The sequence below is a fragment of the Hesperophylax consimilis genome, chromosome 1, assembly GCF_061612785.1.
Source record: "Hesperophylax consimilis isolate HC1 chromosome 1, BYU_Hcon_1.0, whole genome shotgun sequence".
Classification (NCBI taxonomy): domain Eukaryota; kingdom Metazoa; phylum Arthropoda; class Insecta; order Trichoptera; family Limnephilidae; genus Hesperophylax; species Hesperophylax consimilis.
Genome location: NC_142836.1, coordinates 33,595,101 through 33,612,904, shown reverse-complemented (window position 1 = coordinate 33,612,904; position 17,804 = coordinate 33,595,101). Strand labels below are relative to the sequence as shown.

The following is a 17,804-nucleotide window of genomic DNA, read 5'->3' as shown; positions in this document are numbered from 1 at the left end:
ATCATTGTGTAATGTGATATAATGTGTGTAAATAGTTTCGTCATGTACAGTAGGATTTCGTAATATAAGGTGTGTAAATAGTTTTGTCATGTACAGTAGGATTTTGTAAAATATATCAACGGATTTTATATTTGATTAGAAGAATACTTTAAGATGTAATTTAATGACTATAGCGTAGAATTATCATTGTACAAAGGCTAGTGAATGTGAATAACACACCATTGATTTAAACATCTGAATGATATTTTATAGTAAAACATGTTATTTGAGGAGCACAGGAGCACAAAGAGAAATATCTACCAGATGGCTAATGCCTAATTCCGATTTTCTAAAATCGATATGCTTTATACAACCTGCAACATGTATTATAGAAAATGATTCACAAAGTGAGACATCTAGGTTAGGTATACAATGTAAAAGAGCCATTTGTGACTTATTTCAATGTATCTGAGTAGACCACAAACCTTTATTTCTGATTCCTTATCATTATTGATTCCTAGATATTACTTTGCATTTTTTATATGTATGTATATATAAACAGTAGATCAAAAACCATAATTTTATTGAAGTACTAAAATGTACCTATTAGTAAGCTTTGTGAAAACTTTTTTTTTTCAAATATATAGTAGATATTTGTTCTCTTTTGTTAAAATTTATACATTTTCGACTTCTTTTTAAATACAGATGGCTTTTCACAAATTAATTAAGTTTTCTTATTATTCATCATGTTTAACAGTTAATTGATTTGCATTCAAAGATTATCATAAAATATCGACCCCGATTGAAGCCACTTAAAACTGAATCAATAAAAATAAAAGTTTTTGTTGATATTTCTCTTTGTGAAAACGCTTCTCATTTAGTAAAAACAATGAAAAATAATTTGTTAAAAAATCATTGTTAATTTTTTCTTTAAAAAAAATATTTCATTTCTGACATTTTAACGATATATATGTAATAATATATTAAAGTTTTCTTTGTTACTTTTATAACAATGTAATATTAACAGTGAAAAATAAAAACAATACATTACAACATTATTAAAGTTTTATTAAAGATGCAGTATGTCTGGTTGCATTGCATTGTTAGTTAGGTTAGCGGTGTTCATCAGATTTGGTACATTGGTAAACGAGGAAATAATACATTACAACATGAGTGTTTTATTGAAAATGCAGTATGTCTGGTTGCATTGCATTGTTAGTTAGGTTAGCGGTGTTCATCAGATTTGGTACATTGGTAGACGAGGAAATAATACATTACAACATGAGTGTTTTATTGAAGATGCAGTATGTCTGGTTGCATTGCATTGCTAGTTAGGTTAGCGGTGTTCAGCAGATTTGGTACATTGGTATACGAGGAAATAATACATTACAACATGAATGTTTTATTGAAGATGCAGTATGTCTGGTTACATTGCATTGTTAGTTAGGTTAGCGGTGTTCAGCAGATTTGGTACATTGGTAAACGAGGAAATAATACATTACAACATGAGTGTTTTATTGAAAATGCAGTATGTCTGGTTGCATTGCATTGTTAGTTAGGTTAGCGGTGTTCATCAGATTTGGTACATTGGTATACGAGGAAATAATACATTACAACATGAATGTTTTATTGAAGATGCAGTATGTCTGGTTGCATTGCATTGCTAGTTAGGTTAGCGGTGTTCAGCAGATTTGGTACATTGGTATACGAGGAAATAATACATTACAACATGAATGTTTTATTGAAGATGCAGTATGTCTGGTTGCATTGCATTGTTAGTTAGGTTAGCGGTGTTCAGCAGATTTGGTACATTGGTAAACGAGGAAATAATACATTACAACATGAGTGTTTTATTGAAAATGCAGTATGTCTGGTTGCATTGCATTGTTAGTTAGGTTAGCGGTGTTCATCAGATTTGGTACATTGGTATACGAGGAAATAATACATTACAACATGAATGTTTTATTGAAGATGCAGTATGTCTGGTTGCATTGCATTGCTAGTTAGGTTAGCGGTGTTCAGCAGATTTGGTACATTGGTATACGAGGAAATAATACATTACAACATGAATGTTTTATTGAAGATGCAGTATGTCTGGTTGCATTGCATTGTTAGTTAGGTTAGCGGTGTTCAGCAGATTTGGTACATTGGTAAACGAGGAAATAATACATTACAACATGAGTGTTTTATTGAAAATGCAGTATGTCTGGTTGCATTGCATTGTTAGTTAGGTTAGCGGTGTTCATCAGATTTGGTACATTGGTATACGAGGAAATAATACATTACAACATGAATGTTTTATTGAAGATGCAGTATGTCTGGTTGCATTGCATTGCTAGTTAGGTTAGCGGTGTTCAGCAGATTTGGTACATTGGTATACGAGGAAATAATACATTACAACATGAATGTTTTATTGAAGATGCAGTATGTCTGGTTGCATTGCATTGTTAGTTAGGTTAGCGGTGTTCAGCAGATTTGGTACATTGGTAGACGAGGAAATAATACATTACAACATGAATGTTTTATTGAAGATGCAGTATGTCTGGTTGCATTGCATTGTTAGTTAGGTTAGCGGTGTTCATCAGATTTGGTACATTGGTAGACGAGGAAATAATACATTACAACATGAGTGTTTTATTGAAAATGCAGTATGTCTGGTTGCATTGCATTGTTAGTTAGGTTAGCGGTGTTCATCAGATTTGGTACATTGGTAGACGAGGAAATAATACATTACAACATGAGTGTTTTATTGAAGATGCAGTATGTCTGGTTGCATTGCATTGCTAGTTAGGTTAGCGGTGTTCAGCAGATTTGGTACATTGGTAGACGAGGAAATAATACATTACAACATGAATGTTTTATTGAAGATGCAGTATGTCTGGTTGCATTGCATTGCTAGTTAGGTTAGCGGTGTTCAGCAGATTTGGTACATTGGTAGACGAGGAAATAATACATTACAACATGAATGTTTTATTGAAGATGCAGTATGTCTGGTTGCATTGCATTGTTAGTTAGGTTAGCGGTGTTCATCAGATTTGGTACATTGGTAGACGAGGAAATAATACATTACAACATGAGTGTTTTATTGAAAATGCAGTATGTCTGGTTGCATTGCATTGTTAGTTAGGTTAGCGGTGTTCATCAGATTTGGTACATTGGTAGACGAGGAAATAATACATTACAACATGAGTGTTTTATTGAAGATGCAGTATGTCTGGTTGCATTGCATTGCTAGTTAGGTTAGCGGTGTTCAGCAGATTTGGTACATTGGTAGACGAGGAAATAATACATTACAACATGAGTGTTTTATTGAAGATGCAGTATGTCTGGTTGCATTGCATTGCTAGTTAGGTTAGCGGTGTTCAGCAGATTTGGTACATTGGTAGACGAGGAAATAATACATTACAACATGAGTGTTTTATTGAAAATGCAGTATGTCTGGTTGCATTGCATTGTTAGTTAGGTTAGCGGTGTTCATCAGATTTGGTACATTGGTAGACGAGGAAATAATACATTACAACATGAGTGTTTTATTGAAGATGCAGTATGTCTGGTTGCATTGCATTGCTAGTTAGGTTAGCGGTGTTCAGCAGATTTGGTACATTGGTAGACGAGGAAATAATACATTACAACATGAGTGTTTTATTGAAGATGCAGTATGTCTGGTTGCATTGCATTGCTAGTTAGGTTAGCGGTGTTCAGCAGATTTGGTACATTGGTAGACGAGGAAATAATACATTACAACATGAGTGTTTTATTGAAGATGCAGTATGTCTGGTTGCATTGCATTGCTAGTTAGGTTAGCGGTGTTCAGCAGATTTGGTACATTGGTAGACGAGGAAATAATACATTACAACATGAGTGTTTTATTGAAGATGCAGTATGTCTGGTTGCATTGCATTGCTAGTTAGGTTAGCGGTGTTCAGCAGATTTGGTACATTGGTAGACGAGGAAATAATACATTACAACATGAGTGTTTTATTGAAGATGCAGTATGTCTGGTTGCATTGCATTGCTAGTTAGGTTAGCGGTGTTCAGCAGATTTGGTACATTGGTAGACGAGGAAATAATACATTACAACATGAGTGTTTTATTGAAGATGCAGTATGTCTGGTTGCATTGCATTGCTAGTTAGGTTAGCGGTGTTCAGCAGATTTGGTACATTGGTAGACGAGGAAATAATACATTACAACATGAGTGTTTTATTGAAGATGCAGTATGTCTGGTTGCATTGCATTGCTAGTTAGGTTAGCGGTGTTCAGCAGATTTGGTACATTGGTAGACGAGGAAATAATACATTACAACATGAGTGTTTTATTGAAGATGCAGTATGTCTGGTTGCATTGCATTGCTAGTTAGGTTAGCGGTGTTCAGCAGATTTGGTACATTGGTAGACGAGGAAATAATACATTACAACATGAATGTTTTATTGAAGATGCAGTATGTCTGGTTGCATTGCATTGCTAGTTAGGTTAGCGGTGTTCAGCAGATTTGGTACATTGGTAGACGAGGAAATAATACATTACAACATGAGTGTTTTATTGAAGATGCAGTATGTCTGGTTGCATTGCATTGCTAGTTAGGTTAGCGGTGTTCAGCAGATTTGGTACATTGGTAGACGAGGAAATAATACATTACAACATGAGTGTTTTATTGAAGATGCAGTATGTCTGGTTGCATTGCATTGCTAGTTAGGTTAGCGGTGTTCAGCAGATTTGGTACATTGGTAGACGAGGAAATAATACATTACAACATGAGTGTTTTATTGAAGATGCAGTATGTCTGGTTGCATTGCATTGCTAGTTAGGTTAGCGGTGTTCAGCAGATTTGGTACATTGGTAGACGAGGAAATAATACATTACAACATGAGTGTTTTATTGAAGATGCAGTATGTCTGGTTGCATTGCATTGCTAGTTAGGTTAGCGGTGTTCAGCAGATTTGGTACATTGGTAGACGAGGAAATAAAACTCATTGAATTAAGTGCATAGTTTATTGGATGGTTGTTTTTGCATCCCGGGGGATTTAAACAATTAGAAGCTCACAATATAATCACTGATCCCTTCCATAGTGTACCTAATTAGTTGTAGAACAGATGTTACTACTATCTTATACTTGAAACACATGCCGTTACATCTACACATTAACATTGCAATGTCACAATGGTATAATATAAAAAAATATATACTTCTTTTAAAAACATTTCTATTGTCGTTTTGATATCTTTATTTATTGACAAATAATGTCTATCGTATAATATTATCTACATTTTATAATATATGTAATTATATCAGCAATCTGATATGTTGACGTCATAATTTTAATATTGCCATACCTAATCTATGATTATTATGCAGTCTAATTGACATATTAAAGAACTTTGGTCATATATACCTAAACCATAAAATACATGTGATGAGAATTCTTAAATAATTATTTCTCGCAAATATTCCCAAATACTCTGGTTAAATAATTTAACTTTGTTTCATTCAATGAAAATCTGTACCTATGTGATATTTTTTTAATATATTTTCAGGTGAAATTGGGGTTTAAAAAAACCTTGAAAAAGAATCAATTACCTGATAAAATTACACATCATAGCGGCGGAACCATTTCTGTACAAAGTTTGTCCATGTAAATATACATAATAATTATTAACATTAATGTAAGAGAATCAAGTCTAAATACAATTCATAAAGCTAAAATAAAATTTCAAACGAACATAAATAAATATTTCAATAACTATCAGATCATATAACATTCAAAAATATATTAAAAAGTATTAAAAATTTATTCCATTTTACAACACTCCATAAATATTTATAAAGATTTCCAAAGGCCCTTTATCAGGCCCACGGAGGGGGACTTTCGGCGCGGTCTCTCGCGGTCGTCAAAGGACATGCGGAACCCCATCAGGATCTTGTCCTTCAGGCTGAAGCGCGACGAGGACGGCTTCAGCAGGAACTGCTTCAGGTCGTTGGTGAAGCTCTTGCCCGTGTAGTCGTGCCCCGGGCTCTTAGCCTCCTTGATGTCCTCGATGAAGGACACGGACTTGACAGAGTGCACGGAGCCCCGGCGAGCCGCCACCGAGCCACGCTCCCCCGAGTAGCTCCTGCGCTCCCTGCGCCCCTCCTCTGAGCTCTGGGAAGTGGCCCACGCGGCACTCGCGCAAGGCATGGCGCTGCCCGTCTCCTTGTTCAGTGTGCATATGGAGCAGGACAGGTATTCGCAGCAGGGCTGTGGGTTGTAGCGCTTGGACATTTTGGTTTTGCGCCGTGTTACCTTTCTAGGCGTTCTCTCTTCACTATCAACACTATAATTATTTACCAATTTTTCGTACAAAACATAATGCCTTTCTAGGGAATTAAAAGTATTTCTTTTAGTATTTTTATTTCTCATGACTTTGCGTCTGTATTTGAGATTAATCTCTGCGAGTTTGCTAAGCTGCTTTAAGAATTGATAGTCGATTTCTAAATATTTAGCATCTGGTTCGGAATAGTAACCTAAATATTTTTCAGGGGACGGTGTTACTTGAGGTTTATTCTTGTTGCGGCGGGGATAGCCGGGGTCAGAGTGGTACATGCCGTCGGGGTCGGAGTAGTGCGGCTCTGGCGAGGGGTGGCAGAAAGTGACGGACTTGGGCGGCGGCAGGGGGGGGCGCGGGGTGGGGGGCAGGGGTCAGGCCTGGGGGGAGGGGACCCACAGCGCCTTGCCTTGCTCCTCGTCCACCGCTGCCTTCAGCTGTGTGCACATGTAGGCAATGTTGACCCCCGCAGGAATTACAGCTACAAATTACCAAAACTCCAATTAATACACATTTGCTGGGTGTTTACAATACATACATTACACCACTCAAGAAGAGCAAATTCCAAGCAAACTTACGAAATGAAATAGACTTTCTGCTTTAGTAACTCTTAAGATTATATCATTTGACTGATCACTGTCAATTCTCCATGTTCAGAAGAATGATTATGGTCAGCCTAATTATTATCCTTTTAAGAATCATATTTATGATGGGTCAATTATTATTTTTGATGTTCGGAAAGCTTTACTAAATAGAATGCATTCAAATAAATAGAAAAATCTACCAAGAAAGTACTTTCACGATAATTAAACATAGGTACTAAGTTCGGTTGTCGGTGCATGCATGCGTAATTTGAAATATTCCTACATATTTTCCCGCGTAAAATTATTCAAGTTCAATTAACTTATAGTTTTCAGAATCGCATCTTATCACACAAGCTATATAGTAGGTGACAAAATTATTTTATTTTAATTATTAATAATAATAATTCTACATTTGTATTATTTCTGTTTACATATTTAATCTGAATAAGGATTTTTTAAGTTTACTAACGGTGTTCATTCGAATGGTATATTTCTGATTGTCTCTAAATTTTTTTTGATAGGTTATAATGTTCCTGAGGCAAATATTTTATAAACACTTTCAGCTTCACAAAACCTACAATTTTTTATAATATCCCATGATTTTTCACGGGTGTGCACTAATAATTATAAATAAAATTAAATCAATAAAAATAAAAGATTACCTGAAACATATTGTCTAAACTGGGTCTCCATCTTCAAGGAATGCTCGTACATTTCTTTGATAGCTTTGCCAGAGACTTTTTCCAACGACGAATGCTTATCTTTGACTTCCTTTATCTGCTTTGTGGATTTAAATTTGATTTGAAGGACTATGGGGTAGATTTGCTGTTTATGGAGTTTCTCAATGGATGCCACGCTCACATCGAGAATACAGTGCATTCCCTATAAACAAAAAGAAGAAAAAAAATTGTTGAATTTTACAATAACAGGAGCATTACCGAAATAATACGTTATATTATTATGTAGCTTATTGACTGAGTCCTAGCGAAGTCCTGTTTTATCTCGACGATATAATCGGATTTCAAGTCATAGTACTGGATTTATTTACAGGAAAGCCTCGAATGACTTATTTTTATTGTGAAGAACATTTATTTAGCTGGAAAATATAATAAAACTCAAGAATATTTTCATATGTCTTCATTATAGAGGGTGTCCGAGGGTAAAGTGCGCTAACTTCGGGAGGTGATTCTACATGATGATAAGTTTTTTCGAAATTCCAATGTTTATTTTTCCACACAAAAATATATTTCCATACAAACAATTCAATTTTTTCACCTAAAAACTACCTTGAGATGCTGGAATTTCTAAAAAAAACTCATATCATTTTTACTTGTGCTATCGTGTAGAATCACCCTCGAAGTTAGCACACTTTACCCCCGGGCACCCTGTATAATATTTTCTTAGAACACCATAGAGAGAGAAAACATTTCTCTGAATATAAGTAGCTAGCGATCCTGGTGAAACAACAAAGGATAGATGAATGCTTTTTTTGTAAATATAGACAAACACAATATCTGATAAGACGGTACAAATTACAAAAACATTTTTGCAAAAAAACTAACACTGCGAAGATAGTGTTAGTCGGCATATGATACATATATATATATATATACAGGGTGTATCGGCACTAACCCGACAAACTTTAACCAGCTATTCCTTAGCACATTTGGAGTAAAAAATGTTATGGGCACTTTGCTGTCCGGTAGCATTTTTTTTTCAATTAAAAACAAAAAATTTTAAAATTTCCACACTACATCACTGTCATTGGCATGCGTTTCGTGTTCAACAGCTGTTATAAGCAAGTATGTCAAAAAGCGTCTTCGCTCTTTCGCACACACTAAATAATAATAGTTAAAAATGAGACGAATGGTGCCGTGCTATTTCGTTGTGACTGTAAACGTGCGCCAATATAGGTACACACGTGCATTATTCAACGGAATTTGAATAAAATATTTGCCAGGTGGGTTTTCAAACTTTGTTAAAGGATAAAACAGTGGTGACATGTGGTGAAAATATGAATAATAAATTTTTTATTAAAAAAAAACGTTACCGGACAGCAAAGTGCACATAAGATTTTTTACTCCAAATATGCTAAGGAATAGCTGGTTAAAGTTTGTCGGGTACGTGCCGATACACCCTGTATATCATGTCTGGCACAAAGTCATCAAATGACCATTTAGCGCCATTTTGTTATTTGAACTGAAAAGTCCCCGTTAAATGCTGATTCTAAGTCTGTTTCAGCTTTTGAACAAATTTTGATGAGAGGAAGAGGACAAATATTATGTAGTTAAGCTTGTCAGCTTATTACAATTTAGCAGGTGACCTTTCAAATGTCAAAAAACAAAATGGCGCTGAATGGCCATAATAGATGATAATGTTACATTTGAATTTCTGCTAAACAACCGGGCCCAAGATAGTTTTAGTTTGCGGGAGCTTGGAATTACCTTTAACAAAGTAGTTTATTGGGTCTTTTTTCGTTTTTGTATTATTTCTTGTGAAATATTGTAACATGTTGAAAATAATTGTTTGTTTAAAAATACAGTAGAACCTCGTTAATTCGAAATCCAGCGGACATCAAAAATCAAATTTTGAATTAACGAATTCCCACGTAATTCGAAATTTTATGAAAAAAAAAAAAAAAAAAAAACGCCGAAAATCGATTTTCTCGGCCGCCTCTTCAAATCCGGGTGGTATTTTAGTTGTAAATTCGTATTAATACCAATTATTTCTTTATTTTCGCGGTCGATTACCGTAGCGGCCGGCCCTGTAAATTCAGATATTCGCAATAAATTCGTAAAAATGCTATATATTTACGCGTAAATCGAGAATTCGCTGCCGATTTCGGTCGCGCCCTGCCCTTTAAATTGAGATATTCGTAAAAATACGATATATTTCCGCGTAAATCGAGATTTCGCGGTAATTTTCCGTCGCGGCCGGCCCTTTATTTCAAATATCTGAATTTGAATTCGTAAAAATACGATATATTTCCGCGTAAAACGAGGATTCGCGGCCGTATTCCGTCGCAGCCGGCTCTTCAAATTCAGATATTCGAAATAAATTCATAAAAATGCTATATATTTACGCGTAAATCGAGATTTCGCTGCCGATTTCGGTCGCGGCCTACCCTTTAAATTGAGATATTCGTAAAAATACGATACATTTCCGCGTAAATCGAGATTTCGCGGTAATTTTCTGTCGCGGCCGGCCCTTTATTTCAAATATCTGAATATGAATTCGTAAAAATACGATATATTTCCGCGTAAATCGAGATTTCGCGGTAATTTTCTGTCGCGGCCGGCCCTTTATTTCAAATATCTGAATTTGAATTCGTAAAAATACGATATATTTCCGCGTAAAACGAGAATTCGCGGCCGTATTCCGTCGCGGCCGGCTGTTATAATTCAGATATTCGAAATAAATTCGTAAAAATATGATATATTTCCGCGTAAATCGAATTTTGTCGGCAGTTTTTCGTAGCGGCCGGCCTTTTAAGTTCAGATATTTGAAGTAAATTCGTAAAAATATGTCATATTTCGGCATGGATCGAAAATTTTCGGCCGATTTCCGTCGCGCCGTATTTTTTCAACGCGGATATTCGAAGTAAAGTTAGTAAAAATACGATATATTTACGTGTAAATCGAAATTACGCGGCCGAGTTTCGTCGCGGCCGACCTTTTAAATGCAGATATTTTGCGTAAACTCGTAAAACTACGACATATATCCGCGTAAAATGTATTTTCTCGGAACTCGGATATTCTAAATAAATTTGAAAAAATAAGACATTCAGTGTAAATCGATTCAGATTTACAAAATAATAATACTAATTAGGACGATGTATAACCACGTAAAAATACATTTTTCGGCGTTTCACCGCCACGGCTGACTTTTAGATTCAGATTTACGAAATATTATGATTTATTTTCGCAAAAATCAAATTTTTTCGAATTACACGAACAAATTTTCGTGCGCGGACAAAAATAAATTTCGAATTACGAATTAACGAATTTCGAATTAAAAAAAATTTTGTATGAAAAAATTTTTCAGCGGAAATTTTTTTTGCGAAAATTTCGAATTACGCGTTTTTTCGAATTATCGGGGTTCGAATTAACGGGGTTCTACTGTACTACAAAAAAGGGTTAAATTAGAGAAAATAAGAAACATACTTTTTATAAACGAGGTCTACAGTTCACGGAACTAGTCATATAAAGTGAATCCTAATAGACAGGAAGAAAACTTTATTTAGGTAATTCATTATTCACCTTCTTCTTCTCAACCACCAGAAGAAGATGACATATGTGGCAGAGCATTTAACTCCTTGGCTCTGGACCCAGAGGTCACTGGACAAATAATTCCCATGACGGAATACGTTATGTAGGTCGTACCTTATCGCAGGTCTCCTTGATGTTCTGCAGCGCTATGCACTCGAGGTAGTGGTGGCGCATGCGCGGCTCCAGCAGCTTGCCTAGGCCGAGCGCGCGCTCCAGCGCAACGCCGCTCAGCTGCACGGGCTCGGGTGTCGCGCGACAGAACTCGCTGGGGAAGTCTGTCACCACCTTCTCCACCACACACTCCCACAGCGGACCCAGCACCACCACGGGCCGGTGCGAAGGATCTGCAATTAACCACATTTGAATGATGAGTTCGTTTCTTATATATCACTAAAAAAAAACACTCAAAAAATTAATAAAACACATTTTGCATCCAATCCTAGGAAACACTTCCATGCAAATAGAGTAGGGGATGCATGGAACAAACTTCCGCAACATCTCATTGATTCTACTAATATAAAACAATTCAAAGCTAGATTGGATTAATATTTGGAGAGAAGAAAGGTTTAAATTAAAAAAAAACTCAATTACTGTTTAACTTATTGTGAAATCATACATGATGAAGAATGCTGCCTGCTCATAAAATAATAATAATAATAATTTGGATGTATGTATGTATGTTTCACCAAAAAAGGAAAAATGGCGGTAGAACGCGTGGTTCGCCGTTCTACCGCCAGAGTGCAGTAGTGCTGATTTCACCATTGAGAGGAGAACTCTATCAGTTAAAAGGCCAACTACGTCAAAACGCTGAACTTTAGTCCAAACTAAACCATCCATAGTCCCGAGCGAAGCCGGGTACACAATAGCTAGTTAACTACAAAGTGGAAATCAAGTCATCTAGATGGAAGCCATTAGGTTGACTTTAGAAAATATCATTGAGAATAATTCTTCAAAAAAGGAACTGTACCATATAGGATGGTTAAGTTCTTCAGGAACAGAGCAAAATTCATATGTACTACTTTGAAGGACAATGCATGAACTCGCAGGAATTACACAGCGATCCAAGAATTACATAGTATGTGGTACACTCGATCTGTAAAACCTATTATAAATAATGCGTCATGAAATTTGCTCAGCTTTATCAGGAGGGTTATTGTTTCCTTACGTATTTAAATTTATTATTTTACTAGTGACCCACCCCGGCTTCGCACGGGTGCAATGTGTAATGTGGCGTCACAAGTGTCCGAGTGATTTAGACACATGAACTCTCCAAACCATTTTTTTGCGCAGACATTGACAGTTTATAGTTCCACAAATTGCATTTAGCAATACTTTCAAAAATTATTTTACTTTACGTAATGTGTTTTATTTTTTATTAATATTTTATTGTTAACAAAGTTTGCGGGGGGGTTTTTTAATCAATCTACGCCGTAAAGCAGGCAATTTTTGTCAGGTTCGCGCGTGAAATTACGTTTCATGTAAAATAGCTATAACTTCTGAACCATTGATCAAATTTAAATAAAATTTTCAGTATTTTACCTTATTCGAAATCTTTTATTATGATCTGGTCACAAATTTTTATATTTTTGGATAAACAATAATGATATTTAAGTTTAAATTTAAAAATTTTGACTAAACTGCACTTTTGTCGTATTGCCGATTTAGTCATTTTATGCACATTCAACATAATATATATATACATATTTTGTAAAATATAAAATAATAAACACTAATATTGTTTGAAAGTATGAAATCGTTGGAAACAATTCCCTTTATGTAAAGGTACATCACAGAATTTACACATACACCGGGTTTAGCTACGTACTTTGTGGAAAAAAATTTTTATGAAAAAATATCCCTTTATGTATTATGAAAACAATATGTAACAAATAACTTTTCAACACACATTACGAATGTATCATACAATGATAGATATTTTGTACAAAATTTTTAAAGCGGAATGTAGGTAGAAACGAAAATAGAGAATGTCTTGAACGAAACATATATAACACTGAAGAAATGTAAAGATTAAAAAAAAACGAAATGTTTATCTTACAGCTGTTGTATTTCAAGTGTTTTATGAACACAGTCAGCCACCCGACCCTAATTCCACGAATTGCCGGGTACCTAGTACACTTCTCACGAGAGCTTATGCCTAATTTTTACTTCACAGAGTAACCAACAACATACTCGTAATATATTGTTACTCTAAATGTACAACGCGTTTTGGCGTCTCCCACGCTTTACCAATAGTGTTCAAATACAAAGAACGCTTTTAAGCGTTTTATTTTGGGGATATTATGCCAAATAATTGACAACGAAAATCTCATGTTGATTTGAAGTTAAATTTATTTAAATAGTGCCAAAGGTAAGATCATTTTATCAAAGCATTAATTTCATCAGCACGTGTCCCTCTCATCACAACCAGTATGATTTGACGAAAGTTACATGAGAAAAAAATTGTACGATTAATGCCTTCACGGAAGTCTTGTTCGACATTGTAGCTTCGTTCCAAACTATTAATAAGCAGTCACGCATCAATTTTCCAGTAATGCTTTGTTCGGAAATACTAACGCTGTTAGTATCATCAGTAGCAATTTTTAATGGGAATGTCGCGTGTATGGTTAGGCCTCCTTGAGATGATCCGATTTTATCAGTACATAGATCTGACTTTGGCTTAGAGCAAAAAAAATTCACGTGCCTCCTGGAGCATCAAGGGAAAATATTTTTCCTTCGTTCCTAGCAATCGATGTTAATAACGCATAGCATTTTGAACGAACTTTGGTCAACGTTCATCTTGAGCTACAACTAGTAAATGTTTTGATTGATTATAGGATGTTTCTCTTGTGTATTCGGCAATGGTAAAATCCGAATCCGCATCGGCAGTCCAAAATCCCCATAAGTAATTTTACTACTTTGTTTAATTCACAGACATAGGAATTAATAGACGAGAAGATAATGGCGAGGGGTAAAATCAACTGTTGAAGAACGAAGGGGGTTAAGCTGACTGTGATTCGTCAATAAATCAATCTGACAGTAAATAGGCATCTCGCATTATAATATCACCATTTAGTTCTTAAAAGTAAAATCTGCTTTTGAATGAATAGACATTTTTACATGGGAGCGCAAATTACTCGCCACGTTATGAACTAATTTGCAAAGTCCAAATTCGGCAAAGTAAATTTCTTCTGTTTGCAGAGTCGTAGTTAGTTTCAGAGTATTTAGTTAAGACACTTTTACAAATGTTTCATAATTTACTTACCCCAGTAAACAACGATGAGCACACTTGAGAATCGCTACATTGTGATGTGATAGTATATGTTTCTAAAACTGATCCATATAATACGGTGTGAATAAGCTTAAAATAAAGTAAAATAATGCTTACTTATGGAATGTAATACGACAATTGGGTTTATTCTCTTTTTCACGTCTATTTTTACAAGTTTTCATATCACAAGTCAACATTTTGCCGTGTTATTTCGTAAAATGAACCGATGATGCCTCGACCATAGTTCGCACAAGAATGATGACGTCACGTTTTCAAATTTCACTTGAGGCCATACGCGAGCCCAGCCGGCTCCAATGGAACCGGTATGGGGAGTGGGGATAATACGCTTTTAATCACTTAGGGCAGGTCTACTAATATTCATATGTCTATGGTTTAATTCAAATAACGTTTTATCAAAGAAGTTTTGATTATATTATTGAATCAAAATGTCTTCAGTAGAATTACAGAGTGGGTAACTTGACAAAACTTACTCAATGATCTAGCTGAACTGCAAATAGCAGCTTCTGATAACATGTTTTGTTGTCCCAATCAGAGTCATCTTTCAAGAGACCCATTGCTTTGCATTCAGCTTGATAGGTATTATAAACAACTCCTTGTACAGTTTTGATGTGTGCAAAATATGTTGGGCCTTTACAACATTAAGAAACATTCTCAAGTAAAAACATTCGCTGTTGTTGGAATGAACCACAAAGACCCTCCCAAGAGCATCCTTTTTTTTAAACTCCAGGACAGCTGTCAACTGGAGTACCTTGCTTTCTCCGTTGGAAGGTTTTGGTAGTCTGATTCCACGTATAATAGTTTGGAACTTTGTCATGTCTGTGTTTTTGTGAAACCGTCTTAAGCACATAACTTTCAAAATTCTGTTAATGTTGTATCCCGCGGATTAGTAACAACATCACAGTGAAATAAACCTTCTGTCCATTTTCTAAATGGCCAGAACTTCCCGTGACGTCACGGCACATTTAAATAATTATAACTGATGTAAGAAAGTCCCAATATAAAAACATTGGATTAGAATTGAAACCACGGACTTATTTAAAGGAAAATTATCACCCTTGGCCGTGATTAATGGAACTGACATTGCGGACTAATGTTATAATTAAAAGTTTCGTCAAAATTTATACTTTTGAAAATATTACTTCATGTTGGAATTCTATTGAAATCTTAAAATACAAAGGATAAAAAATTTTCACGAATAGTAAAAACTCTTCAACCATAAGCTCTGACTGCATGAAATTCACCCAAGTCTGGAAATTGAATTTCTAGAGAAATAGAAGGATAATATATCTCTGCACGTCATGCACGTTGAATGATAAGATTCTTCATAGATTCTTCGGAGCTGCAGATGTAATGACCAGATTGATATTTCTCCACTTCATTTGGTGATTGTTTGCTGAACGCATTGGATTGATATTACTGAACTGCACAACTCAATGTTGACGTCATCGAACATTTTTATAAGTAGTGAGTTATAGGGAACGACCCACCGGATTCTCAATTTTTTGGTTTCCTGCTTTTATGCGAGACGCCGACCGTTTTGAGTGTTTTTTAAAATTGTGATATCTTCTAAGAATGATAAAAACAATGTTTATTTACATTTAAAGCCAAATGTAACTAATATGAGTAATTAGGTAAGGTTTAAAACTTATCGGTAAAAGAAGCTTGACCCATTTTCTGCCGTTGTACGTAATTTTAAATCTATGATATCTTCTAAGATATTGATTTAAATGATATATTGTACGGGGTAATTTTGATCTACATTAAATGCCCAACATAACTAACACATTTAATTAGATAAAGATCAATATTAAACACATTTAATTAGATAAAGATCAATATTATATTATTATTTTGTTGTCTCATAAGGTTTAGTCAAGCGTTAGCAATGTAAGCGCCGGAAAAAATATTTTATTAAGAAAACCCTATCAAAATCCGTTGCATAGTTTAGAAGAACTAAGCGCACAAAGCGACTTTGTTTTATACTATTTAGAGATAAACCTTTAGAATTACTTACAAGTTATTTCTATGACATTTAGGCACACTTTACACTAAGTCTAAAACTTATTCTTTATAGCATTTAGGCATAACCCACGAAAAGCTGCAAGGCTTTTAGCTTCTTTAACATCCTTCTGTAATTCATTGAATATCTTGAATCCTTCAAAATAGAGATTATTTTGGGTTCCCAAGGGTTGCCAAGGAAATAAAGTAAAACATGTCAAGCCAGTGAGACTATGGCATCCCCAATTTGGGTATGTTGTGAGGCTGAAGGTAGTGGGGATGGAAAGGAGATGGGGAAGTACCTGGCTACTTAGATCTGGTCACCAAATACGGCTAAAGCAGTCTCAAGCAACATTTCTATTCTAAATGGTGGTCTCTGACCAGGATGATACCGACAGTATCTTTCACACGTATGTTAATGAAAGTTACACTTACAGTGCAGGCGTTCGACTCTCTGGTAGGAGCAGAGCGGGAACTCCTCGTTGAGGTTCCCCGAGTCGCTCCACCAGCCCAGGTTAGTGTTGGAGAAGGACGCTAGCTCCTTGGGGTCGCGGTGCTTCTTGCGCTTGAAGAAGGAGCGCCGTGCTGCTGTCAGCCCGCGCCGGCTCTGCGTGCCCTCCGTCCCCTCCAGGGAGCCCGCCGAGCGACGAAGAAGTTCTTCCACCCTGATTAAACACATATTGCATTATTGTAGTAATGTGACAACTGAACTAACAGTAGTATTGGTATACTACCGCTGACAGATCCGTTACAACCTATCTTTATTTAATATTAGAAAAAGGATCACAGACTTTTATTCATGCGGTCATACTCCTGCTCCAGAGAGTTTAGTTGTAAACTTATTTTCTGTTAAATGCCTAGTTTACGAGAAAGCGGTTTCAATAGACCAATCAGAGTCAGGTGAAGAGTTGAAAAATAAATGGTTCAACAGAATAGTTATTAAGTTAAGTTAAGTCACATTTCTCAGTACTATCAAAGCAAACTGCTTCTTGTTACAGATAATGAACACAATCTGAATATGGACTCACTTAAACTTGCTTGGGATTGTGCCCCACTGCTGTTTATTGCCCTTGTGGTCCAGTTGCCAAGCCCTCCACAGCCCAGGCGCCCCGTTGAACAGCGTGTTGTCAACAAAGATGACCTCGTCTCTTCGGAACCACAGGGAGTAGGCATCAAACTGCGGGTCCACCCCGCTGGATCCCAAGTCGGCAGTTCGGTCAAAGCCGGCCCTCACGAAGAATGCATCTCCAGGCTTGTCTTTGATTTCGTGATATCTTTGTAGATCGTGTCGAGCTAGAACACTCACCTAGAAACAGAATAGAATTATGTGGTAATTTATTTTGTTTCAATTATTATTTTTTTGGTAAACTAATGTTTTAAGACA

At 35.8% G+C, this 17,804-nt stretch overlaps 2 protein-coding genes across 5 annotated transcripts in view; both read right to left on the bottom strand.

The window, feature by feature from the left end:
- Window positions 1-4,956: 4,956 nt before the first annotated feature.
- LOC149426698 (uncharacterized) lies at window positions 4,957-6,559 on the bottom strand. Its single transcript, XM_089632922.1, has one exon. It carries the CDS (start codon window positions 6,557-6,559, stop codon window positions 5,798-5,800), a length of 762 nt encoding a protein of 253 aa, XP_089489048.1. The 3' UTR covers window positions 4,957-5,797.
- Window positions 6,560-6,625: 66 nt separating this feature from the next.
- Dlg5 (MAGUK family member discs large 5) overlaps window positions 6,626-17,804 on the bottom strand; it is a 39,599-nt gene continuing 28,420 nt past the window's right edge. For all 4 annotated transcript variants that reach the window (XM_089632905.1, XM_089632892.1, XM_089632912.1 and 1 more), the window contains exons 21-25: window positions 17,449-17,726; window positions 16,856-17,085; window positions 11,248-11,477; window positions 7,528-7,747; window positions 6,626-6,762 (exon numbers count right to left, since the gene is read on the bottom strand). In XM_089632905.1, the coding sequence (XP_089489031.1) occupies window positions 6,656-6,762; window positions 7,528-7,747; window positions 11,248-11,477; window positions 16,856-17,085; window positions 17,449-17,726 (1,065 nt within the window). In that variant the 3' untranslated portion in view covers window positions 6,626-6,655. The remainder of the gene's footprint in view (window positions 6,763-7,527; window positions 7,748-11,247; window positions 11,478-16,855; window positions 17,086-17,448; window positions 17,727-17,804) is intronic.

Bases quoted from the DNA above. Each gene is read 5' to 3' on its own strand.
- LOC149426698 (XM_089632922.1), bottom strand. From the start codon at position 6,559: ATGTACCACTCTGACCCCGGCTATCCCCGCCGCAACAAGAATAAACCT.